At 45.2% G+C, this 27,880-nt stretch overlaps 1 protein-coding gene across 1 annotated transcript; it reads right to left on the bottom strand.

Moving 5' to 3' along the window:
• Positions 1 to 586: 586 nt before the first annotated feature.
• Prrc1 (proline rich coiled-coil 1) lies at positions 587 to 26,318 on the bottom strand. Its single transcript, XM_028891609.2, has 9 exons — positions 26,143 to 26,318; positions 18,716 to 18,844; positions 17,727 to 18,116; positions 16,218 to 16,378; positions 13,135 to 13,237; positions 11,102 to 11,265; positions 7,211 to 7,314; positions 4,608 to 4,710; positions 587 to 1,493 (listed from the first exon to the last, which is right to left on the bottom strand). Exons 2-9 carry the CDS (start codon positions 18,822 to 18,824, stop codon positions 1,284 to 1,286), a joined length of 1,344 nt encoding a protein of 447 aa, XP_028747442.1. The 5' UTR covers positions 18,825 to 18,844; positions 26,143 to 26,318; the 3' UTR covers positions 587 to 1,283.
• Positions 26,319 to 27,880: the final 1,562 nt, after the last annotated feature.

Genomic DNA, 27,880 nt, shown 5'->3' with positions numbered 1-27,880 from the left:
CTGAAAACTGGGAAGCTATTGGCAGTTGATGGATTCTGAGGAACAGTCAGTTTTCAAGGGTTTGTAGGTCAACTGGTTGCTAGCCTCACACTTATTTGGGCAGTATAAACTGGACTTGGTGGGACGTTAAAAAAATAGAGGACAAGAATTGAGAGCATGTAATGGGAAAGAAAGAGTTAGGGGAGGGGTGGAGGGAAGTGTTATTAGAACACACTGAATGAACTTCTCAAACATAATAATAAAAAAGTAACCTTAATTAAAGAAAACATAGACCATCCCCAAAGAAGAGGATGCCTGCCCTCTTACAGTGTGGAGGATGTGAATGGATAAAGGAGGAACCACTGTCATAAGAGCTGATTTGTGGAAGTGCTAACACCACTGTGCAAAAATAACACAAGGAGGATGCAGAGATGGTTCAGTGGTTAAGAACATTGACTGCTCTTGTAGAAGAGCCAGGTTCCATTCCCAGCACCCACATGGTTGCTCACAACCACCCGTGACTCCAGTTTCAGGGGTCTGATGCCCTCTTCTGGCCTCCTTGGGTACTGTACACACATTGTGCAGACATACCACAAACAAAACACCAATACACAAAATCACAAAACAGAGTAAACAATAACACGGATACATTTCTGATCTAAAATACACTTGGATGATCTGCCATTTAGTTTTCACATAGCAATGAAGAAAAATGAAACGTTATTTTCTGATATTCATAGTGTCAATCTGTAAAATGCCAAAATTTAAAACAAAAAAAGAAACAAGCATATAACTTCTAAACTATGCATGTACATGACAAAAAATATCCATTCTGTTAATTTGGCCCATATTCTATAAACACATGGAACTGTGCACACACACACCCCGGCCCCAGCATCATGTAAGATCCATTGTTGAGCATGTGCACACACAGATGACAACAGGAAGCTAGCCTTAACACAGGCAGACCTCATTACACATTCTTAAGAATGATGAGCCAAGAACAATCTAATATGTGAGCATGGATTTCCACTTTATAGATATGGTATATGAATTGTGCTGTAAAGATGTGTGTGTATTTTTTGAGAACTAGGATGTATGAATCACGACAGTAAAGAGAGGATCTACTTCTTTGTTTTACTGGAATGACACTGTGCCTTTATTTAAAAACATTTTTTTTTTCTTTTGAAAGGACTGCAGCCTACAGGAAAGTTGTAAAAAGTGTTGGATTCACGGAAGCTATCCAGTCTCCTCTAACACAGAGCCCAAGGTGACGGCGGGTCTCCATTTCCCAGCAGCTGGTCTCACATGGGCCTGGGTGGCAGGCGCTGCTTGTACATGCCTGCCACGGCCTTGGCTGTGCTGTAGATCATCTGTCGGCGAGACATACCCGTGAAAGCAAGGTGCCAATCAGTCCGGCTGACATTTAGCAAGCTCTTTTCCAGGACTTCACCCACTGTCACCAAAAGGCCTGACCACCTCAGATTGTAGTCCTGGGGAGTCAGGCTTTGTGCCTATGGAAAAAGGAAAGTGAGTTACTTGTCACACATTGAAACAGCACTGGAACTCACTATGTTAAAAATGACACCTACATCTTGACTCAGCACATTTTAATATAGATTATGACAAACCCTCAAAACTCAGCTCTGCTGCCACCAACTGTATAAAGTTACAGGGGTCAAAGGAACCAAACCACACAGCACACACCTACTGTGTTAGTAACAGCCCACCACACATACTGTTCAAATACAGTCTGGTCTCCTTGTACTTCACATTTTCAGTGGTGCTGAGGCTGACACACGGGCCTGAGTGCACGTTCAAGTCCTGAAAGAACTCCACCTCCTCGTGACTCACGCTGAGGCCTTACATTCTAGTTCTACGTCCAGGGTCATCACTTCATGTTAATAAGAGGTTTGTACTAAGATGATATTCTTCTTATAGTCACAAAACTCCAAGCAGAGAGAGACTGTATGTTGAGTGTTTGGCCCCTTTAAGAAAGGGTTTATTTGTTTGTAGGAAGTGTCTGCAAACACGGCTGACGTCAGACAGGAGCTCTCGAAGGGCACCCAGGCCAGGGCAGCACCCAGCAGCACCGTCAATCACCACCCTAACCCAGCCTAACCCAGCCGGTACCCGCTTCTCTGAAAACCACTTGTTCACACACAGGAGTGAAAGACAAATAGATGCAAGGATTCAACAGCCAGGGTTTTGTTAGAGTGCCAGCACAATCCAGAGAATATCTGCATGCAGAAGGGATCTGCACTGTGCACAGATCCCCAACTAGCTGCTTCACAACCACCCGAGGGGCTTTCTCAAACAACAAACAAACAAAACCATCCTCTTTTGAAACAGGCTGAACAGTAAAGATTTTAGGTTTTGAAGCCAGTCTTCCCCACAACTCCTCCATTTTGTCCTTTTGGCACAAAAGCAACGATATATAAACAGTCTATGAGTAGATCGGCAGCTCCATGCATGACAGACATGCAAACAGGCAACAGGCCAGAGCTGGCCCTGGGGTGACTGTGTGCTGACCCCACAGCTACCTCAGCGTCTACAATGCGGTGACGGGAGCCATCTTACACTCCAACAGTCCTCCTGCTGCTGTATCAGCACACTGGAGATGGGCCTGACTTTCCAGCACACACAGACTTCTAATCCTGATGGGCTAGGGCTGCTCAACCGCAAGCGTGTTACTTCCGCAAGTCCCTTAACTCTGCTGAAACCTCCTTCTTTAGCACTCATGTAACTGCACAGCTGCTTTGTGAGCCCATCTTCAGCTTTTTTGTCAGGACACAGTGCTCTGGGGTGTTCTGGGCTTGGTGGGGTTACCAGTGATTCCGATTCCTGCTCTGAGCAGGGTGGGTGAGGCCTCACGGAAGGGGCTGCACAGAGTTCTGGTGTCTCACTGCACTGTGAGCAGCAAGAACCAGTTGCAGTGTGTTACAGATCTAGCTCAAGACATCAGTCAGTACCGTATTGCTGGGTGGCGCTCTTTCCCTGTAGGCTAATGGAAGCGATTAGGCTAAGTCACATGAAACAGGGTAGAGACTCCTCGACTATTAAAGACAGCAATTCTACATGGCTCAATCTAACACTTCTGAATCAACAGTGTAAAACTCCTATCTTCCCAGAACCTGTCACATGATGTCCATTTTAAGTTTTATTAGCATAACAACATGCACAGCATCAGCTTAAAGCCTCCACACATCAGTGATAGGAGAGTTTGCTTGGCCTGCTGAAGAGAACTTAGGTACAAATATGCTTCAGAAAAACATCAAAACTCCAAGCATCTTTCCACACTGCAAACATAAGGAGGACCACTAGCCCCTTTAGCAACTTTATGGCCATTCATTAAACTGAAATGTAACTACACACACATTTCCTCAGAGAACACCAACTTTCTTCCCATATTGTCAAATGTCCGTACACTCCAAATAATTGTAAAAGGGTTCATGGTACAGAGACCCAATGATAGGCACATCCATTCTGTTCATTAGAGAATTACGAGAACATTTACATAAAATGTATACATATATATGAACCAGTTTGGAAACTGTCCACGGACACATCATTAGGTCCATTTTTCAGCCAGCATACCTAAAGACAAATTCCTATCGGCTACATTTTTTAAACTTTATTTTTCTCTTATGTGTATGGGTATTTTGCCTGTCTGTATGTTGGTGCGCCACATGCACACTTGGTGTCTGCAGAGGCATCAGATCCCTGGAACAGACAGCTGGGAGCTGCCATGTGGGAACTGAACGCAGGTCCTTAGGAAGAGCAGCCAGTGCTCTCAACCACTAAGCCACCTCTCCAGTACTCTTCTAAATTTTGTTTTGTTATTTTGGGTTTTTGAGACAAGGTTTAACTGTGTAGCCCTGACTAGCCTGGAACTTGCTTTGTAGACCAGGCTGGCCTTAAGCTCACAGAGATCCACCTGCCTCTGTCTCCCAAGTGCTGGGATTAAAAGTATACACCACCATGTCGTTTAAAAAGTTTCATTTAACTTTTTAAATATTGACTTGTTACTAAAATGGACAACTAAAAAAGACGATTAGCTTCAAGAGAAGGGAAGGAGATAAAATAGTAGGAACAAAGATGAGATAAACAGGGCTGGGGACATGGCTCAACTGGTCAGTGACTACTGTGTAAGACAAGGACCCAGCAGTCACTTACGAAAAGGCAAACATGAAAGCACATGGCTGAAATCCCAGTGCAGGGAAGTGGAGACAGGAGGATTCCCGGGACTACTAGCCGGCCAGCCTCGCCTAACTGGTGAGTTTCAGGTCTTTGAGAGACTTGTCTCAAAAAACCACAAAGCAGGGTGGACAGCTCCTGAGGAGCGGCACCTGAGCTGTCTGTCCTCTGGTTTCCACACATGCGACACTTCTGCACCCGCACCCACATCCAGACAACCACGGGTGGATAAAGGAAATGAAAACACCAAGTACATGTGAAACAGGGTTAAAGGCCAACGTTCTTCTGATTTCAGCGCCACGAACGTAAAACAGGAAAATGCTATTTTCCCTGGTACAACCAGGAAAGCGACAAGCACAGCAAAGGGGAAAGAGAGAAGCAATAATCCTCAGGATAAATAAGGAGCATCACGACCCGGCAAAGATACCAACCTGCTGCACAAACTCCAGAGGCACTGGGGTGGCCTGAGTAAAGGCTTCCAGGCGGATGCCGTGCGCGGGGTCCTCAACCAGCAAGCAGCCGACGTCAAACCACCTAGGACACAAACAGGAGCAGCACACTGTTACACACTCTTTACACACTAGATAAAATGAGAGTGGACCGGAGCAGTACACTGTTACATACACACCAGATAAAACGGGAGTGGACCGGAGCAGCACACTGTTACACACTCTTTACACACTAGATAAAATGAGAGTGAAGAGACAAAAGGAAAGTCATACTTACTGCTCAGATTAAATACTACAGCTCTCAGAAAGGAAATGTTTTTCTAATTAGTTTGCACTCCAACAATCCATAAATGCAAAAATAAAATTACTCCATTGTCTTAATTCACTGACCATGGGAAATTTCCTTCTTGCTAAGATGGAGGATGATATGAATGGGGGTACTCAGATACACAGATGATAAAAAAAATTACACTTATTTGAACATGCAAAGAGCTCCTGTGGATAATATTTTTTAACGATTACTTGCTAAAATACGGGGAAATTTGTTAATACCAACTCCCACCAGCATGTAGCCATCTAACAATATTACTAGTAAATCAAGAAATAAGCTCACTCAGAGGAAATAACCCTGTGCTTGATCCTCATGAACATGAACCCTTCGAATCACATGTTCCAAGTTAGGGTCAGCCTTTGAAAACACACTCATAAAATCAAGGTACTTTTTCCATGGAAAGATACTTACTGCATATTATAAAACATGAGACATTACAAACATACTTAAGATAACTTGGACAGCATCAGAATTCTAGCTACCAGAAATATCAAACAACCCTGAAATGAATTTAAGTACTAAGGGCATACGGACAAGGGTATGTTCAATGTCTCCATCTTTTAAAAATTAAGTACCTTTAATAAGCACAAAGAACTACACAATGAATAAGGAGATAACACATTTTTAAAAACCACTAAATAAGACACAGAGCAGCATAAGCAACTCTGCAGAATATTAAAATGGTACTTTGCAATGTCTCAACATTCACATCTTAAAAATGTTTTAACTCATGAATACTGAATAATATTTATTCTACTTAACTACTTGTCAAAATTCCGTATTTTGTTTTAACAATGTTCTCATTCAGGAAAAGTGTAGCTAAGCTCAGCTAAACCTTGTTTTGCCTCATTTCGCCTGCTGTGGGCACAGTGTCCAACAGGATACTTACTGCACTGACTCAACCTGAGGCAAGCACCTTGGCATCCTGAGAAGCTGCCCTAAAGGCATGGCAGTCTCTCTCTATCACCAGCACACATGAGAACTCCAGTCCACCTCTGTTCTACAGAGACCACCTCCACCAGACCCTGCAGCCTGGGACCTGCTTTCCCATTCCCTTCGCTGTGAACATGCATGTGCCCAACGCCCTTCCCTTTCGGTCCCTGGCAAGGGAACTTTCAGAGTTCCCCTCCTTCATAAAGTCCTTCTACAGGATCACAATGGGGCCAAAGGTGGGGAGAATCTCAGCTGATCACTTTTGATCACTAGGGATCTCCACCTTCCTTTTCTGTGTGTAAGGCAAGGTGAGAAGAACATGACGGACCATGATTCCAAGGCAGTTTCATTTCCCAGAGCAAAAAAAGGTTCACACTAGATTCAGAAGCCACGAAGAGACCACCTACCGTCACCACTCAAGTCACAAAAAGTTGATGCTTAACACATTATAAGAACATTTTTGTGTACTTAACACTAATCCAAAACTAACAGCAAAATCTAGACCTGTTCTTCTCAGAATACTTCCCTTGGTGTTACTCTGTATGTGGAAGAAGACAACAGACTACTTTTTCCAACTTAGCATCAACAGATGACAACATCTGAAGAGCACTAACCACGTCTATCTGGTTCTACTCCTTCTACCCAACAAGCACATTCAGAGATGATTTCCCTTTTAGGTGATGGCTTCTCCTGGCAGATGTTTTCTAGCTCAGTAGAAGCCAGATTTTGCAAATTATGGTTACAAAATGCTAGGCAACAAGTAAACAAAAAATTAAAGACAAATATGAAACCACCATGCAATTGTAAGTGAAAGAAGAATTCACCAAAGCATGGTTGTTTATTATAAAGTTATTATTATAACAGCATTTCCAAAAAGGTTTTTCCTTTAAAAAAAAAATCTATTAAAAACATAGAGACATAGAGGCCCCAAACAACACTGAACTGTGATTTCCAGAGGTCCTTTAAAGCTAACCACACAGTGCTGTATAACTACATCAAGTCTTCTTGCCTACATCTCCGACTCTGAGTCCCCACAGGACTTACTCCCGGTGTTCAATCCCACCTACCCAAGCTGACCTGCACTGGATCTTACATTCGGTCCTAGTGTATCAAGTGGTTGTCGGCACAGTTTCAGAAGCAGGCATCACTGTGCACCGCTCTTTACAAAACAAAAGTGAGAAGTGTCAGCTGAGCACGGGAAGCCCCACCATCAGAGTAGACACTCCCCTCTGGCTTTACAACAGGAGACACTTTTTCTGGGCGTGCCACGTGAACTCCAGACACAGCTGTGCTGACTCCCAGGGCCCCCTGCACCTCTTACTTGTCGGGCAGCAGCTCAGCAATGAAGTTCTCCACCGACACGGCAGTCTGCTTTTCGTGGATGGCACCAGTTCTCCGTAGGCTGTCTATGCGTTCCTGGGCACCCTGAGCAAAAGCAGAACAAACAGGCTGAAACCAGTTTCTCACAACAGTATTAATACTAAATATACCGATTCTTAGTTATATAACACATGCACGTATTTACATATACACTCACTGTAAACATTCAAACAATGCCAAGGTATAGAGCAGTGGGTCTCAGCATAGGGGTCATGACCCCTTTGTGCATCTAAGGACCCTTCCACAGGGATCACCTAAGACCACTGGAAAACACAGTTCTTACACTATGATTCTTGACAGTAGCAAATTACAGTTATGAGGTAGCAATAAAAACAATTTTACAGGTGGGGTCACCACATGAGGAACTGTATTAAGGGTCACAGCATTAGGAAGGTTGAGAACCACTGGGTCTACAGTAACACTATCCAATGGGATTCCCTTGGTATTAAGTTTAGGGTACATTTTCCAAATTATTCCTTCATGCAGTATTGTGTTGGTTGCAAGTTATTAAAAAGATATTTTAAAATTAGAATTTCTAACTGACTACTCAAATAAGACAGCCTTATTTTTAAATGCTCATTTAGCAAGAGGTCATCTTCCAGAATAAAAACCTTTCAGCCCTGGTCTCTGTTTGGTTGATTGGCTCTTGACTTTGGGCTTGTGACCACACCTACACTCAACAAGTGTCTTTCCAGTTTTTCTAATTCCCTTTTAAATACACATGCAGCAACACTGAACACTACTACAATGAAAAAGTCGCATGTGTACGTGGTACACGGAAACTGATTCAGCAGAATAACTGTCACTCGTAAATCCAAAGAGGCTGGAGAAACCTGCACATAACTCATAGCTAAGGGTCCATATTGGGGAGTAGGGCAGCTAAAGTCAGATTATGAAGGCAGGCTGCGGTATCCAACTGTTACCCGAATCATCTCATGAACAGCGGTTACAAATGATGTGATAAAGATGTTCAAAGGGCTAAGGCTGGGGATGGGGGGGGCTGCAATCCCAGCACCTGAGAGCACAGAAGGAACGGGAGTCCCAGACCAGCCTGGGCCACATAACAAGACAGAGTCTCAGACACACATACAAAGACCGATTTCTGAAAAAAATCTAGCCTAGAATAAGACTCCCCCCAAACCCCCCCCCCACAGGGTTTCTCTGTGTAACAGTCCTAGCTGTCCTAGAACTCACTCTGTAGCCCAAGCTGGCCTCGAACTCACAGAGATCCACCTGCCTCTGCCTCCTGAGTGCTAGGATTAAAGATGTGTGCCACCACTGCCCAGCTGAATAAGCCTATTTTTAAGTATAGAAGAGCTAACAGGAAAAAGAAAAATGAAATGACATGATGACACACTTAATTCTTACACCATGATTAGGAGACAAATGAACCGGAGAAGTGGCAGCTCCATGAGACTGGACTCAACAGCTCAAGATGCTGGCTTGGAAAGGGGAAAGACAATACGATTCTACAGCAGGTGAATACTAGCTGTCTAATTTTGATCAATTATGTTTCCTAGGCTTGGCATTAGACGTAAACAAACAAGTATTCAATAAGAACTTGCCATGTAAAATACCAAACAATGGAAAAGCCAATCTTGAAACCTTGACAAGCAGAGACTCAGTCCAGGCGAGAGATTTGTCCTCACCTTTCAAACAAAACTCATTCATATATATATGATGTATATATGTATGTATGTATGTATGTATGTATCTTAAGGTTTACATGTATGGTGGGTATATATTTATTTTTCCAATTGACCAGTTTCATTTCTAGATTAGACCAAATGCAAACCCTACAGACATCGACTAGCTTTATTATATGGCACAAAGGCCTTTTTCATAAATGTACCCTGGTGTCAAAGTCAAAGGAAACATTACATGCTTCTTTACAAAGTTTTTAAATGTAAATATAGTTGATCCTTAGTAATTCTAGAATCTATACTGGTGAATTCAGATATTTACTAAAATTTATTGGTAACTGCGACATCAGCTGTGCACAAGACTACAAAATAATTAGAGGTCTGTCCTGCACATCTCCAGCCGAGTTACACAAACGCCACTACCTTCTTGTCTGAGCTCACGTGTTGTAATGAGCACCTGCTGCTGTATGTGGTGCCACCTTTTGCACTGTATTGTTAAAAGTTGCCACCTTTTCAAAGGGTCCCTAGGATAATGCTCAAATGCTCTCTGAGGCTGCTAAGCACAGGAGGGCTCTGCAATACTTTAGGAGGGAAATGTGTGTGCTAAACAAACTGCATCCAATCAGGAGTTACAGGACTGCTGGCTATGACTCTACTATAATGGATATACATACCAATATCTATTTGCAAATGTAAAGCTGTATCTGAACAGAATCAAACATTAAAAAAAAAAACTTCTACATTGACAGTCTGTCAAAAAACACTGTGGCCAGAAGCCTACAGGGACCTAATCCTTTTTCCCTTGGTAGCAAGAGTACCAGACTCACTAATATGGTGTGTGGCAACCTCACAGGAAAAACCTGAGCACACATGTGTCTTGCAAACAAGATGGAGTGATGGAATAGAGACAAGAGGAGCTGCAGCAGGTGTCCTTTTCTCATCTGAGGAAGCGGAAGGCAGGACTGCCTGCCGTCCACTGGGATGAGGTAGGACTGAGTACAAGAGAAAGAAAGGTTTCCTTCTAGACACGCTGAGCTTGGGACAGTCACGTACAGGTGTCAAAAGGGCAACTCTTACATAAACTAAGAATTCACAGGCAGTCTTAGTGGCAATAGGAAGCTCAGTGTCCGTATAAGAGGCAGGCGAAGGCCATGGCCGACACGAGGTCATCAAGGAGTGCCTGGAGACAGAGACCAAGAGGAAGCGCGGGGGGGGGGGGGGGGGGGGGGGGGGGGGAGGACCAGCACCGGAAACACAAAGCAGACAGAGAGCAACAGATGAACTCGGACAAAAGACACAGGGTGAAAAGCAGACTAAAGTCAGGCCTGGTGCTGCACATCCATAATCCCACAACTCTGCAGGTGGAAGCAGGACCGGGAGTTCAAGGCCAGTGTTGGCTCCAGAGTAAGTCTGAGGCCGGCCTGGCTATTCCAAACTCTATCTAAACAACAGAGAGGATGACCACCTGCGTGAAAAGCCCCTGAACACCAAATAAATGGCAAGTCATTACTGGTGGCTTTGAGTGCACTCTTATTAGGACAGGGAAGTGTAGAAGTGTGGCTAGGCAGTTGGAAAAGCAGAGAAAATTAGAGAAAAATGCTCAGAATTCCTACAGGAGTTTTACTGCACAAAGAAGCAAGCACAGTAGAATAAAACAGGGGAAGTGAGGTCATAGAACACAGGGGAAGTGAGGTCATAGACCACAGGGGAAGTGAGGACACAGAATTTGTTAGGATTTCCCTACCCTTGCTTTAGGATAGGAAAATGTTTGGGTGACATAAACTTCATTTGTTCTGGCATGATTGTGTCCTTGTAACAATGTATCAGAGTTGTGTGTGTGTGTGTGTGTGTGTGTGTGTGTGTACTGGGACCCAACAGATAGTATAATTTCAGTAACTGACTTGAAAATCAATACTACGTTATAAAGATTCCTTTCAAGATCATCTATTCTTTTTGTTCTTTCTTAATGCCACTGCCATCCTCCTCCAATAATCAAAACCTAATGGAGATTTCATTCAATTAAAACTCCCTTATATCTTCATAACATTACAGTGTTGACTGACAAATGACAAAGCTGGTATTTCAGTATATAAATACACAGTAGTTCCACACAGAGCACAGGATTGTTACCACAATTATGGGCAAATGAATTGCAGGTCCCATCCTCCAGAAAAGCTTTTATCACTCACCTTTAACCCAGCCGCATAGCCTACTGGCTGTGGGGCGATATTGGACTGTCCAGCTTCCCCCACAACCACAGCTAAGCCAAAGACCTCCTGGAAGGCATCTCGGACAGCAGCCACCTTCACTTCTTTATTTGAGGTGACAACAATATCCAGTTCACCTCCAGATTCTACAGAAACCAAAAGAAATCTCAATTCCTAATTTAAGCAGTAACTTTCTAGACAGTCCACCATAGATAGGCTTACACTGTGTTTACTAACTGTTAGCAGCCTCACACATGTGAGCTAGGCTGGCTGAACCTTACCCACCACGACACAGCTGCCAATCACTACTGTCAGGACTCACACCCAGGTCAGACACAATCCTCTCTTTATCACACCCACCTCCCACCCTCCAACCTCAGAGCCTGCTATTCCAGCATGTGCTTACAACCGAACCCCCAACTTCCCTTGTGTTGTAAGGATGGGGACTCAGCACATCATCTGCAGTCTTACTCGTGAGCTGAGGCTAGCACACACCTCCGACTGGCTCCGAGTCGCCCGTGGTAACTAGAGCACAGTCCTTTGGTATTCTATGAAAGCTCCAGAGCACATCAGCGCTGTCTGAAGCACAGCCTGCTGCAACCAACTGTAGGCGAGGGTACCAGGAGGAGGAGAAGTCAAAGGCTGAATCCTACACCTTCTCATTTACCAGCTTCATCACCCTGAGGAAGACACAGGGCTGGCTTCTTTGTGGAAAAACACCTGCCACCTCAATGGCCTTGCTCTAAGTACTGACTTCTAATTTGGTATGCCCAAAGGAACAGCAAGACCTCCAAAATGTTCATTCCTTCATTCAAATACATACACGAGAAGAAAAGAATTACATAATTTAGTAAGTATTTCTAACTAGACTGGTGTGGATATATGAATATAAAAATAAATATATGCAGTAAAATCAAATATATGAATCCTCTGAATGGTTACATACAGGAAGAATTCTTTGGCATTTTGTGTTTGTTTGTATTTTGTTGATTTTTGAGACCATGAATATACTATGTGGCTGAGGCTAGCTTCCCACATCCCACTTCCCAAGTGCTGGGATTATAGTCATGTGTAACTACACATAGCTACCTGATTTAACTCCTGATTCAAATTCTTTTACACAGGAAGCAAAATAGACATAAACAGATATAGATGACTGATACATGTATATGTAAATGCAACTGAGCTCCACCAAGTTGCATGACCAATATAGCAACTTACACCTCTCCAAACCCAGGTCCCTTACCCCAAACTGAACGAAAACACATGTGTCACAGAGCTCGTCTCGGCATCAGTGTCTAGCAGAACAAGAACTTGGAAACCGTACTTAGTCTCTAAGGGTCTTACCAATGCGCACATATTAGATGGGAATCACCAATGGAGTGGAGACAAGCTCTTGGCTTTTCCTGTCACTAAAAACTTCTGTTCCAGTATCTAGTGCACAGCTCCAGCTCGCCAAGAGCTGGATTACTGACGAGTGCTGGCCTAGCTGTCCCTATTTGTTCGTATACTGGAAATGCACATAAAAATTAAAGAGCAGTATGCCTGTGTCAACCGTCTGAGGCTATCTAATGAGAGCTCAAAAGCAGCTAAAACAATGTTCCCAGCACATTAGTAATCAAGTTTTATTAAGTGTTAAATTAGCTTCCTCCAAAAATATTCTTCCTGATTAAGCATAAACACATTTGATTAAAATAGATAATTAGAAAAATTGCCAAAACCAAGTATAAACAAAGAATTACTTGAAAACTAAAAATGAATAAAGAAAAATCAATATAAACCACTAAAAAGATATAAAAATTACTATCAAATTACTCCTTCTTCCTTCCAAAGTTCATACTATGAAGTCCTAAAACTTATATAAGATGACTAAGAAAAGATAAATTAGTTACACCAACACTCAGATTGAGGATGAATCTGAGTTAACATCTGAAATGAACTGAAACTACAATTGTGCGCAACACTGACAAACACTCTAGAAACGTGGCCCACACTAGGCTCACTTATATACATACTGATATATGGAGCCATGCCAGGGTCCAGCGTCGTAATCATGCTCTCCACCGAATGCTTGGTCTTGTCAAGCACAGATTTCACCATAGGATTCCCAGCTACACCCTGCAAGCAAGATACAAATATTCAGTTCAAGCAAAGAACACCTTGACTTTCCTAAGCATGAAAGAACTTCTTAAAACTTAATTTTGAGAATTTCATACATGAAAACAATTTAGTGAGGTCATACTACCCCCATTTCCCTCTCTAATTTCTCCCATGTTCCAACACACCACTCCCAACTTTGTGTCTTTTCTTTGATAACCAACTAGGTCCAGTTAGTGCTGCCCATCTGTACATGAACATGGGGACATCCCCGGAGCATAGGAAACTTATCAGCAGCTACCTCCTAAAAAAGAACCATTCTCCTTCCCTCAGCAACTGTTCACTGCCAATGGCTCCTCACTAAGGGGGAGAGCCTAGAGATCATCTACCACATCTATGCTTGTATGTGTGTCAATGAGGAGATGCATAGCTGGTCAGTGCTGGGAATGAGATGATGTCAGCCCCGAATGGGACACCTCTGTTAACCGCACTACTACCAAGGACCAGGGAACATCACAGACAGGAGGGGGAGGATTCTGAAAGCAAAGGACGGGGAAGCGTGCTATGAAACAGTGCTCCCGAACACGGACGGCTGATGCAACTGTGAGCTCACCACAGCTGTGGATACCTGCAAGACCAACACAGGAAACTTTTCAAGTTTCCCATGCATCCGTGGACCAGCACTTTTAAAAACTATACAATGGTACTTTTGGAATCTGTAAGTAAAATGAGGTCAATCGATGCCAAATTCCTACTACAATCTAAGTAGTGCTCTTGGCTTCTTCCCTTCACACACAGAAAGCAGGCCAGCAGCAGCCTGTGGAGGGTTCTGGAACAACACTGTTTGAAAAGTGATAGTCTGAAAAGTGTGTTTCAGTCATAAATATATTTACAGGAGAAACTTGCTCCTCGGGGCTCCAAATAAGGATTGTAACGATGTGTCTATATAAGTACATACTTTGTTCCTAAAAAGACAAAGGCAGTAAAAAAATACTTCTCACTATTATCCCCCAGAACAGTTCCTGATCACCTTAATGCATAACTTTGTCCTTCGCATCTTCTCCTCAAGCTCCCTTTCTGTACCCATTCCCACACCCTCTCCCTTAGGCAGCTCTCCCTTCTTGAGTCTTCAGACCAACAGCACCATGAGCTTCCACCACAGTGGTCCAGCTTCCCTTCTTACACTCCAACTCTTCCAAAGTAAGAGAGCGCCCCCTAAAGGGCATCCAAAGACTGCAATCCCCTCTTTCCAACTCACCAAGGAGATGACTGAGAACAGGTGAGTTCAAAAGAATTAGAGACTGCCAGGCAACCTCACGATAAAAATCATGTAAGCTGATCTGGGTGTTACAACTAGCAACAGGCCATCTCTTTACAAAGTAGGAAGAAAGTTGTAGTTTCTATATGAGAAAAGATTTCACAGGACAGAGATCTAAAACAGCAAGTGTTTAAGAAGACCAGATTCCTGAAACACGACCACACCAACCATAACCACTTAGTTTAAAACTGTGTTTAATATATGTAACTAAACTGAACAGCTTCTCAGCAGAACACCGGGAGGAAGTTGGCAGAATGAGTTCAGAATTCTTTTTTCTTAAGAAAAAAGTGGGGAAGACCAGCAAAGCAAACCTCAAGAGAAACCAGCGGCTCCCAGCACCGGAACCAGAGGCTCCCAGCACTGAATACTGCTGCCCTTTCTAACCCACACTCCTTTTCATCAGGGAATGATCCGCACAGCCACCTGAGCACACAGCAAGCTTCCAGCATGCGTCCATGGGATGACCAAACCCAGCCATAGTTTAAATGGTGTGCTACTATTACAGAGACAGGGTCAATGGGATAAAAGTCAAAGCCCAGAGACTGGCACTAATGTGTAATTTAGTAAATAAATTAAGGGGGACATCGGGTCCCTGAGGGGATGACCTCAAAATACTCCATTAAGAGGCTGGAAAACACTTAAATTTCTCTGTCTTACATCAGCTACATTGAAATACTCAGGGTGAAAATTGAAATGGTTAAAAAAAAAAAAAAGATAGAATGTAAAGGTATTCTTTCAGCATATAGAATGGAAAGAGATTCACAGAAACGACTTCTGAACACTTAAGAACTTTTGTGTTGAAAAAGTATAAAATTAAAATGTAGATTAAAATGGAATAGACCATAATATGTACATCATAAAATAGCATTGCTTTATAGTCAGAGTTCTTAACAAACTTACTTAGAGACTCCCAACTTCAAATTGGGCAAAGATGAACAGAGAATCCAGAAAACATTTCCATGGGGGGAGGTGCAAAGGCCAAACTTAATTAACAAAGAACTGAAAATTAAAACATGGTTTCAAATTTGGGGGTTTGGCTTTTAAGGAAAAGCACTTGAGTCACACAAGGACCAGAGTTGGGATCCCCAGAATCCATACAAAAAACTCAGTGGGTGTGGTGGCCTTATATAATCCCAATGCTCAGGATGGAGAGTCGGAGCAAGCTGGCAAGCCAGACTGGTCCAAACCACAAGCTCTGGGTACAGGAAGAAAACGGACCTTGATATTGAAATATAAGGTGGAGAGCACTCATAAAGACACTCTGTATCAACCCTGGGCCTCCACATGCATGAATGCACTCATGCACATGTACGTGCACACACACACACACACACATACACACCCTGTACACATCCATACATCCATACAAACACATGTAGACCCCAAATACACAAGAGGCAAAGACAAGACAGTTTTCCAGCTGGGAGGACACTAATGGAGTCTTCTAGAAAAGACACAAAACACAATGTTCACGTCACTAATCCAACTGGATTCTTAAGAGAATAAGTACATGTGTATAGACATGCATAGACAAACGGCATCGCCAACCACAGAAATCTTGTGTTCTCTTACCCTACACTGTGTTCTCAGAACACTGTGTTCCCTACACTACACTGTGTTCCTCTAATGGGTACTTGTCAGTTTTAGAATTAGGGCAGTCATTTGAAAAACAAACCCCCTTACCTTGATAAAACCCCAGATCCCACCAGCAGGTGCATCATCCTGGCCTCTAACAATTCTCGGATCTTCCTGTTCCTCTGGGAAAGTAATGGCTGATGTGGTTCCAGGTCCCTGTACCAGAGATGTCATACTGGCTTGCTGAGTGATGGGGGCTGGCATAATACCTAGTCAATGGCAAAGATTTAGTTGGGTAATTTATTCCACAAATGTTTTCCTATAAAAGGATGTATCATATGAGAAGCTCAAAACAAATTCAATCACAGAACTACTTAAGTACCTAAAGATGAAGTTATTAACTCAAACCTTTATAAAAATAAATTTAAAATTTATTTAAATTTAAAAATCCCTCAAAAGGTATTTTCCCCTTTACATAGGTTTATACGAAGTGTCCTGAAAAACAAGCACACACATACACACACAGGGGTGTCTGTGTGCGTGTGTTCCTGTTTGTCCTATCCAGCATTTGGATGATAGTTGGACTTCTAATCTCTTTAATCCATAGAATTGAGCACTCAAACCCATTGTTAAAAAAAAAAAAAATCACTACACATACTCCGTATCCTTGCAAAAGAAAACACCCATTGGGGCTGGAGAGAGAGTTCAACTGCTAACACTGGCTGCTCTTGCAGAGGACCCAGGTTCAGCACCCACATGAGGCGGCTCCACAGCCATCTGTAACTCCAGTTGCAGCAGATAAAACACCTTTTTAAGCCTCCTAAGGTGTCTGCATACATGTGGTAGCCATACATACACTCAGGCAGGTGCATGCATACACGCACAAACATGCACACACATAAAATAAATAAATCTCTTTTAAAAACACATGTAAACACAGATAAGCATGCAATACCCATGTTCCATAATAAATTTTAGTTGTAAAGATAGGTCAATTTGGGTAATAAATAATCAAAGCTAAAGTGCTCCTTTACCCTAAAATGATGAACCACAGAAGAGAGCCAAGATTATGTTCTGATAACTTGTTTCTAACAACCACACTAAAGAAGGGGACCAGGGAGGATGTAGTTGGCCTAAGGAAAGAAATGGCCCAGTCTCACCCACTCCTGACACATGGGACCAGCTAGATAAAATCTATCCCCTAGGGAAGTTACTTCTGATAAAAAAGCAAACTAGAATGTACTCTTGGATTGCAGCCTGCAGCTTATCAGTAAGTAACAAATATTAGCATGGAATACGGGAATTCTCTCTCACACCTCAAATGTCATTCGTACATCAGTTTTTATACCACATTAAAAACTACACAGTAAGTTACATTAGTTTTACTGTTAATAATTTAAGTGGCAAAAAGATGAGCGTGGGAAGCTCTAGAAGTCAGAGTGAAGACTAGATCCTTCATGTGGAGAAAGCAAAGGCCCATGAGCAGCGGATGGGCACGTCTCTACATACAAGTACTGTACTGTCCACCTCAGATCACTGTCTAGTGCACAGATCACAGTGCAGCGCAATCAAAACCGTCAAACACGGCCGAGTGCTGGGGACAGTGGAGAAGGTCACCTGTGACTGGAGGTGCAGAGAAGGACGGCATCAAAGGCGTCTGGGGCGCTCTCCCGGCATGGCCCCTCGTGATGTCGTAGGCTGCACCAACGGAAAATCCTGAGATAGGAGGACCCGATGGCGGTGTGGACAGGAGAGCGCCGGAGGCGGAGGTCGCAGGTGGGAAGGGAGCTGTGGGGGGGCTGCTGAAGGCCGTGGCAGGTGACGGAGACATGGAGGGTGGCACAGAGGTGCCGCTCAGGGGAACCGAAGGAGCGGGGGACAGCGGCACAAAAGGAGGCGGGGCCGAGGGCTGCACAGGGGGCAGGGATGGCTGAGGCGTGGAGTACGCGTGTGGCGGCAAGGACTCCATCCCGGACACACCGGGAGATGAGAAGGAACTGGTTGCAGCTACAACAACAACAAAAGCAGAGGATAAACACACAGAGCTGAAAAGGCTTTTTATCTCATTTTCAAACTCCCCTGCTTGGGAAGGCCCTAATGTGGTAAGTCAATCATAATAATTAATTTTAAAGGTGTAATTTCCAAGGTGTAGGTAGCACTTGTTCCTGAGTGCAGGCTCTGGGATCCCACTGGGGAGGCCGCACAACTCCAGGGCGGCACTGTCCGAGAGCAGACCTTCCTTCTCATTAGTTTGCTCCTCAGATAAGAAGGCCATTCTCATCCCGCATTGGATCATTAAAACCTCAGAAAGGTTAATCCCCACACGGTCACAGAACACCAAGGACAACAATGCTCTGAAGGCTGGCTAGAAGGAGGGTTTGGAGTGAGTGTGAACAGGGCGAGCGAACCTGCTGCCGGCCAAACACCACGCCTGCTGACCTGTGACAAACAAGGCTGTTTCTCTGTAGTGGATTAAATGTAAGAGGGCTATGTCTTCGCACCCTGACAAGATCAGAGAAGCATTAACAAACACATTCTTAACTGATTCTGAGAGACCAGTGTCTTCCTCAGCCTCCAACCCGCCAGAGGTCAGGCCCAACACCCACCTAAGTGAACCTCAGTGGAGGGCATGGCGGCGGCGGTGGCGGCCAGGCCTGCGGGGTTCAGGGGAGGGGTTCCAGGTGGAGTTGTCTCTATTCCGCTTTCTTCCATCATTGTCCCTCAATTATGGTGCACTGCAGAGATACAAAAAGTGGTAAGCTTTAGTCAGGGGCAGCAGCTCACGCAGTCAGAGAACAACTAAGAAAGATCACAAAGAGGCGAGTCTGCCTTTACTGCTCGTAACACAACCACGTCTGGAGGAAAGGCTTAGCCAAACTCCTGAGAGACGGCTGCGACGACCCACCTGGTCACGGCACTGGGGCTCCTCTGAGGACCCAAGTTCAGATCCCAGTGCCCAAGCAGACAGCTCACAACTACCTGTACTACACCCTCCTCTAGCCTCCAAAGGCACCCATGCACGTGTCACACACACACACACAAAATATTTTAAAAAAAATTTTAGTATCTGAAAGAATCTGTATAGTCTTTGAGTCTGGTTGATTTCTGTGTGTAATTTTTCTTATTTGCAACAACTTTTATAACAAAGTTATAATTTATATAATAAATAAATTTAAATAAATTTTAAAAAATCTATGAAATTACTTAATATACAAATATCCTGTAACATTTCCACATACATATTTTACAACTTGGAAATAATTTTGCATTAACCATTTCATCAATGAAGCTATATATTTCAAATAGTAGAGTGCCAAGTCGATTTGGCCACTTGAATCCTGTTAAAAGAGTCACATGCAGGTTTCAGTCAAAATGCTTAAAATACAAACATCTAATTTATCTTTGGCCGGGCGGTGGTGGCACACAACTTTAATCCCAGCACTCAGGAGACAGAGCCAGGCAGATCTCTGTGAGTTCGAAGCCAGCCTGGGCTACAGAGTGAGATCCAGGAAAGGCACAAAGCTACACAGAGAAACCCTGTCTTGGAAAACCAAAAAAAAATAAAAATAAAAATAATACCTTTAAAGCCCCTCTTCTTCCCTCACAAAACATTCCACATGGGCTACTGTTAACATTTCTTTTTAAAAGTTAAATTTGCTTGACTTTACAAATGCACTCTCTTTCCCCAGTATATTCCATGTACACTATACCTATTATCATTTTTTTTAAAAAAAAATCAAGATGCCTTCAGCTCTATAAACAGGCTAGCCTCCAGCCTGGTCCACAGCAGCTTTGTAAAGTGAAATGGTGTGGCTCGGGTGTTAGAAGTTGCCTGTAAAAATCGAAGAAAGTAAGGTCCTAACAGATGATGATGCACACCAAATACAAGGAAACGTCCTTACAAATCTGAGTGCCTTCTCAGCACTCAGCTTCACGCCCATAACCTGTGGTCTTTTTGCACTGGATGGCGGTTTATGGAGAGAGTCAGAAGTACTGGAAGCATAGCAAGTAAGTGACCGTGGAGTGCTCAGCCTTACCAGGAACAGCTAAGCAACACCCGTCCCACCAAGGCGCAGGGAGCATCACGGAACAGGGGGTGGGAAGACTGTAAGAGCCAGAGCGGGAGCTGCTATGAGACAGGGTTGTCTAGACATGATGGGGCCATAGGACCTGCACAAAATCAAGCCCGTCAGTTTCCAGCAAGGATGGGGGAGTGGTTCACAAACCCAGCACTAGCTGAGGGGCTGAGGCAGTTGATGGCTGCTGGGGAGGGGGAGGAGTCTGATTTCCTCAGGGATATGTCCCGCAGTAGACCTGCATCCCCCCCCCCCACCACACACACACACACACACACACACACACACACACACACACACACACACAGGCAGCACTATTTGGAGGAGGTGTGAGTAGGTGGGGGTGGATATGATTCTATTAAAAAAATTACAAATCTTAGAATTCATCTTAAATGTATGATAGTGTTAGCTATAGTCAACTCGACAGACTCTGCAATCACCTGGGAGGAGCAGCCCCAGGGCACAGCTGTGGGCACTATCTTGATTGTGTTTACTGCAGTGGGAAGATCTGCCCACTGAAGGTGGGACCATTCCCTGGTTGGGCACCTAGACTGTAAAAAAGGAAAATGGGAGTTTATCATCACCAGGATCATGCCATTTTGTAAACTTCATTTTAGTTGATTGGTAACAATTCCAGTAACTACAGGAATTTGATTTCTAGAAGTAAATTAACTTGTTCCATAGAGCATTGATTATTCTACCCTGTGAATCCCAGGAAAGACATTTATTGGTCTCTGACATTCTTTCCGTCACTGCTCACCATTCATAGTCAGAAGTCTTTCAACTCCCTGCCTCCTGCCTTCTAACTACCCCAGTGAGGAAGCTGATGGTGGTCTCTGATTCTTGCAGAGACCCCTCTGCAGGTTTTTCTCCCTGAATAAGGAAGGGTCTCATGCCCTGGCCTGTCTTTCCTTCTTGCTCACCTTCCATTTGGTGTCTGTCTTTCTTTCTTTCTTTCTTTCTTTCTTTCTTTCTTTCTCTCTCTCTCTCTCTCTCTCTCTCTCTCTCTCTCTCTCTCACACACACACACACACACACACACACATGTCTCACACACACACACACAACACACACACACACACACACACACACACACACACAGATGGTGTCTACGCAAGAGAACCTGAGAGGCAGAGCAGGGTAAGCCGGGGAGCAGGGCAGAGGCCAAGAAGATCAAGGGCTGGACTGAGGGGACCTTTGGACTACAATCCGGAGCTAAGTCTTTGAATGCGGTAGTGCAGTGTGTTGTCCTTTATCCAGGAGCGACCACTGCCAAAGGGCAGTGCAGCCAGGCCGTGCTGCAGGAAATTACAAGACATCTAGGCTTAGAGAAGTGTTTAGTCCCAAGGCAGATCATTTTATTCTACTTTTATGTTTATAAATGTTTTGCCCACATCCTGTGTACCATGTGGGTGGCTGGTACCCACATGTCCGATATTTCCGATGGTCTTAGGAGACCTCTGGAAGAGGGAGGGTCGTTTGACCCCCAGGTTGAGAGCCACTGCTACTGCTCTAGGAAGTTTAGAAGAGTGTTAGCCCTTGGTCATAAGGAGAGATGAAATGAGATCTTCCCAAACAATAAGCACCCCTTTCCTTGAGGGGTCCTACTTAACAATGGAGTACCTTCAAGAGGACAGGGACATCTCTTCAATATGATCTGAGGGAAAGCTCTCCACTGAGCTGGAGTATCTGAGGGGTCCATCTGGCTGAGGGTCAGAAAGGAGGCGTCTCCAACGGGAAAAATCTAAAAAACTCTCCCAAGGCTGAATCAGCCATTGGCTGATGGGAAGTCAATAGATACGGTCCCTGTTAGAACTGCTTGAGGCCCGGCTGGAGTAACGGTCGGGGGTGGGGGCAACATCTAGAACAGAACAGATTTAATCTGAGAAAAACCCATGGAAGGGAGGTCTCTAGGTTGGGGAAACAGTGCACTGTCCACTTAAGAGTAGGGACAGTTACAGGGGGCAGGTAGGGGTCAAAAGCATCCACTGCCAAGAATAATCAAAGACTGGTGAGTGAGAAGCCATGGACTAAATGATGATCATAACTATCCCTCTGACAAGCCACTGTCAAGGGCTGAGAGGGAGCACAGCGGGAAAACAATCTGGAGCGCTGGTTACTGTAGTTACAGAAACTTTCAAACTGGTGTGACAACTGCTACCAAGCAGCAGCAGGCATCCATTCATCCATCTCTGCTTCCTGATTCTGGATGCCATGTGACCTTCAAGCCCCGCCTGGAAGTCTCCGCCATGGTGGGCTATGCCCTTTAACTATGAAACGGATAAGCCCTTCTCTCTGAAGTGGCTTCTGTTGTTTGTTGGAGTGATTTATACAGCAACAGGAAAAGAAACTCAGACAGTACAAAACCAGCTCTAAACATGCAAATTGGCTCTTGATGTTTTGACTCATTTTACAAACGTTCAGCGAAGGCAAACTGTTTGCCAAGCACTGAATTGAGCTAAGCAAAATCCGGTCAACATAGAGACTTGTACAGGACACAACCAGATAACAGTACCCATACCCAAGGATGCCGGTATAATTTAACACAGTAACAGCAATAACAGGACACAACCAAATAATAGTACCATACCCAAGAATGCCGGTACAATTTAACACAGTAACAGCAATGCACAGTAAGGCTGGATTCTATATGCTGAGCCTGAGAACACAGTCGTGCTGGGCAGAAGAAAGGATTCTGACTGAAAAGTCTGGGGCAGGTACCCAACTCTTGGATGAGCTCAGTTCTGAAAGGTAAACCCAATTTCCATAAGTCAAGGAAAGAAAACTCAAATCGGGAAAGGGGAGGCGCCCAGAAGGAAAGTGGGCACACTGCAGGTATAAACACTATGGATGGCAGAGGGAGCAAGACACAGTCATGCAAACCCAAGTGACAGAAGAGGACTGAGGGCCAGCCAGGGCCCAGATGCACAGCCTTCCTGACAGAGGTACGGAGCTGGCCCTTTTAAAAACAGAAAGGCACTGGAGCTGGAGGAAGCATCTGCCTTTTTATTCTAACTCTTCTGAGATTTTAAATCCATAAGATGTGAACACAGTAGAGTACGCTACGCAAGCTGATCTCAGTCACAGCCGCTTACAGAAATTCGCAAATACTGAAGGCAGAAAACCGACTATGGACCGGCACTACTAACGGCTCTGGAACCTTCCCCGGACTTCGGCTCTTTTTAGTTATTTCTGAGTACATGAGGTGTGGACAGTTCTGTGAAGCTGAACCACGTGCAGAGACAGCCATCATCACCACAGTTAGGACCCACAAGCACACCATCACCCCAAACTCCCTCACTGCACTCCTCTCATCCTCCAAACATAAAACCAGCAACAAAACACTCCTGGGTCCTCTCACTTTCTCACTTCACAAAGATAAAATAAATAAAATCATACCCCGAATAACCTCTTCATATTTGGCTTTCCTCACCACCACCGCACACACAGAAAAATGTCTGAAATTCGTCAAGGCTGGTCCACTTACATTCTTGATAAATGGCATTTCCACCTCACAGATGCTGTCAGTCCACCCACTACCCACTGAAGACATGGGCTGACCCCAGTTACTGACAAACCCTATCTGGGTTTTGAAGACTCCTTTGGGCTGGGGTCCTAACTCAGTGGTGAAACACTTGCCTAGCAAAATGCAAGGGCCCTGAATTCAACCACCAATACCATGAAGGGAAAAATGAAAAAATATTCCTTTGGCTGAAATATGTACACTGGACCACTGGGCACGGACAGCACTCGGGTACAGAAGTAGTTCAAACCATGTCTGCCAATGCCCTACACTAGGAATAACCATAACCTCATATCCCCTAGGGTTTCCATGACAACTCCTGGTTGTCACAGGGCACTGCGGGTATGTATCAGGTAGTGGCTCAAATCCCCATAATGCACATCTCACAACCCACAAGAATCTTATGTCCCCAAACATCCATAGTGCCAGGCTGAGACTCTGTAGCCTAAACTAAGACGATGATGGAGGTGAGAAAGGAGACAGACTTGAGAAACGTTTAGGGGGTAAGACTCAAGGAGTGCCCATAAAGGATAAGAGGGATTGGCATGAGTTACACACTTGGTCAGACAGATAATGGTGCCAACAGGTAGGAAGGACGGAGAGCTCTGTAAGAGGCCAAGGAGTTTGATGGTGTCTTTGGGGGAAAATCATAAAGTGCTTCCCCTCTAACTCAGCAGGAGCAAGTTCCTGGGAATACCTGAGAAGGGACACTAACTGGGTCCGGAGTTCACACACCACAAACCGCAAGTGTCATCGATGGACCAACAGTTTCTGATACCCTGCTCCGCGCTTTCTCTCCTAGGAAGAGCACACCAAGATAAAGGGACTAACTACTACTTTAACGCCAAACCTTCTTTCTGTCATGTGGCCAACTAACCTGCAGAAAATAAGACTAGCAGAATGGCAGGAAGAAATGAGGACACGCTGGCACTCAGAAGCGGCCAGCATTTCAAGGTAGGAATGGACGACAGCAGCTAAATACTGCAGAGAAGCCAGAAGGGATGCTGTGAATGGTTCCACGGGTTCGCTAAATTACAGATGATCTCCGAGCTGTTTCCACAGAGGGGAGACTAGGGGATGGCTAGGATCAAACGAAGAAGTATGAAGAGACAAGTATGTACTCCACCAAAGCCTGGCTGTGAAGAGAGCAAAGACAAGGTATTCCAGAGGCTAAATATAGGCCTATTCCCTACCTGGACAAAGACAGATGACCTGGGAGAAAGGCCCCTCCACAGACTGCATCCCTTTCTACCCAGTTCCTTCATCTCTTAATTGGTCACCTCATATTATTGAGGCAGAAGCTATCCAATCCTTGCCACGGCTAGGTCCTATTTAAAAATAGCCCCATCTCTCAGCAAATGCATGGGCAAAAGAACTCACCTGAGACACGTAATCAATTTCTTTCGGACCTTAAAAGCTTTACTGTTTGAGGAATGGCTTAAATACAACACACTGAAATAAACTTCGCAGACATCAACATACCCTCAAAAAAAAAAAAAAAAAAAAAAAAAGAATAAGAGAAGCAGCAGCCTAGTAGGATAAACAACAGAGACGCATCTGTTGACAGAGCTTTTGAGGAACAAAAGTAATCTGAAAGCATCAACGTTACAGGAAAAAGAGATGGAAATAGCTTACAAGATTAGTCCTCAGGCGCTCATCAAACCGCTCTTGGAATCGGTTGCACCTACTCAGGTCTGCAGTAGACGGCTACTTTTAAGAAAAAACGGGAAGGTGGACTTCTGATAAATTCAGAGCATCAGAAGCTATCCCTGTTGATCTTGCCAGTGCCCTACGTTTGCCTCGAATACCACGAGACGGAGGTCAGCGGTCTGCGTCCCTTCTCTGCGCGGAGCCCGAAAATAAACTTCCCTGCACACTCAGTGACTCCAACAGTGCTCATACAAGCACCGGAGTGCCTGCCCCAGGGCGTCCGGATCGCGGACGATTCAAAGCTACCTCTCAAATCAACTGCAGTGACAAAAACTCTTGGGCGTGAGACCCTGCCGTGTAGGAAACAAGCAAGCCTGCAAAATCGGGCTGAAGTGGGTCCGGGTGGAAGGGCCCCTGCAGGGCGGCGCTGGCCACTCGCGGGGATCCCAGGGAGGAGGCACGGCGTCCCACCGGAGCGGGTGGCCTGGGCAATCCGGGCAGCCTGTGCCACGTCTGCAGGCCGGGCTGGGCCGGGCGAAGGTCCGCGGGCCTGGACACCCGTGCCCGCGGTGGGGGGGGGGGGCAGGTGCAGGCCCCGGAGAGCCGGGGTCGGGGCCCGAGCGATGCGGAGGATGGACCCCGCTCTCCCGACGAGTGTCCCCGCCGCCCGGAGCCCCCACACTCCGCCGCCGGCCGGTCAGTCCGTCGGCCGGCCGGCCCGCCCACCCGGGGCTCGCCCCAGTCCCGTCGCCGCCGTGCGAGTCACCGGCAGGCCCGCGCTCACCTGGATCCGGGCGAGCGCCTCTGCGGAAGCTGCACACGCGGGGTCGGGGTTCGGGGTCCGGGTCGGGAGGTGGCTGCCCGGCGCAGGGAGGCGGCTCGGCGAGGACTAGGAAGAGCGGAAGCAGCGCTCGTCCCGCGCCAAGATGGCCTCCGCGCCGCCCCGCTGCCACGTCGCCGCCCGCCCCGTCACGCCCCGCCACGCCCCTCGGCCCGCCTCCTCCGCGCCGCCCCGCACCCACCCAGGACTGGCCCCGGTGCGGTCGCCGCCCACGGCGCTCCGGCCCGCCTCCCCGCCCGGCCGGGATCAAAGCTATCCACGTAGCAGAGGTGGCCTCGCCCGAGGGAGGAGGTACTGGGCACTGGAAGGGCGGCAAGTAATGCACGATTTTTTCCTAAGTAATGCACGATATTTTGTTTAAAAAAGAAAAAAAAGGAAGGGAGGGAGGGAGGGAGGGAGGGAGGGAGGAAGGAAGGAAGGAGGGAAGGAGGAAGGAAGGAAGGAAGGAAGGAAGGAAGGAAGGAAGACCCCTAGAGTTCTGGAGCAGCTGCCTTATTTTATAGGCACCTGAAACAATTAGTGTACCATAACCAACGACGTATATTAAAGAAACCAATGAATGAAATGTAATAGGAAAAAAAAAAGAACTTCACAATTAGAAATCGTAATTTGGCTCTAAAGACCCCTTCCTTTGCAGCATCCCCTTGTACGAACTACCTAGTCTCCTTATTTCCATCTATAAAATGGGAATAATATTGTCCAGCACTAACTCAGGTAGGTAACAAAGTCTGATAAAACAAGATGAAGGAAAGGACCTTTAAAGCTGCCCGGGGTTCAACAAAGGAAGAATTACAGCTTTTGTTTTAGCTGGAAATCTTCATTCGGGGATTTAGTCATAGATTTGAAATTGATGCATCTCTTGAACTTGGCAGCTTTAAACACTCTACAGTTCTTCGCTGAAAACTAATAGTATTTAGCAGTTCCCGTCGGTAGGTATGACTGCGGTTCCCTTAGTTACCTTATCCACTCAGAATGTGTGTAGGTGGCTGGCTGGGTTACTCTTTTAAACAGCTTTGTTTGGGGCGGGGCTGAAAGCAGATACCGTCTCCATCCCTTTGGCTCACACCCTTAGTAGTTATAAGGTATGTTGATTTCTTCATTCATTTAGCAAATATTAATTAAAGGCTGCAGTGTGCTGAGCCTTGGCGTGCTGCAACAAACAAGACAGGCAAGGTCGTCGTACATAGCTTTCCTTGAAATAGGAAAAAAGTCCATGAGCTAGAAAAATCAACAAGACAATGCAAGAGTAATGTGACATGGACCATACTTTAGGCTCGCACTTAGGGATGTGGGATGAAAGTGCAAGGTTTGGTGTAAGAAATGGGATTTGAGCAGAAACTTATCCCAAAGCAGGCTGTGGTTATCTAGACAGAAAGAAGAGCATGCAGGGAGTTGGGGCAGGGGGGTGGGCTTTGTTACAGAGGAAGTCAGAGATCAGTAAGAAACAGGACCACCAGAGCAGGAAGCCAGGCCAAACCAGCCCCATAGGCCATGGCAAAGCCTATGGTGTGGGTTCAACTCTGAATAAAATAGAAGCATGTGGATGGACATGGGCAGAGAACTGAAGAGATTTGGACCCTAATCAGTTTTGTTTTTTTGTTTTTAAATTTTCATTTTTTTGTTGCACTCACAATATTCATTAATTACAGTCATGATATTAATTACATTTGTGGTGTTCATT

This window comes from Peromyscus leucopus, chromosome 19, assembly GCF_004664715.2.
Source record: "Peromyscus leucopus breed LL Stock chromosome 19, UCI_PerLeu_2.1, whole genome shotgun sequence".
Lineage (NCBI taxonomy): Eukaryota > Metazoa > Chordata > Mammalia > Rodentia > Cricetidae > Peromyscus > Peromyscus leucopus.
Note: the sequence above shows the minus strand (reverse complement) of the source record. Positions and strands in the feature narration are given on the sequence as shown.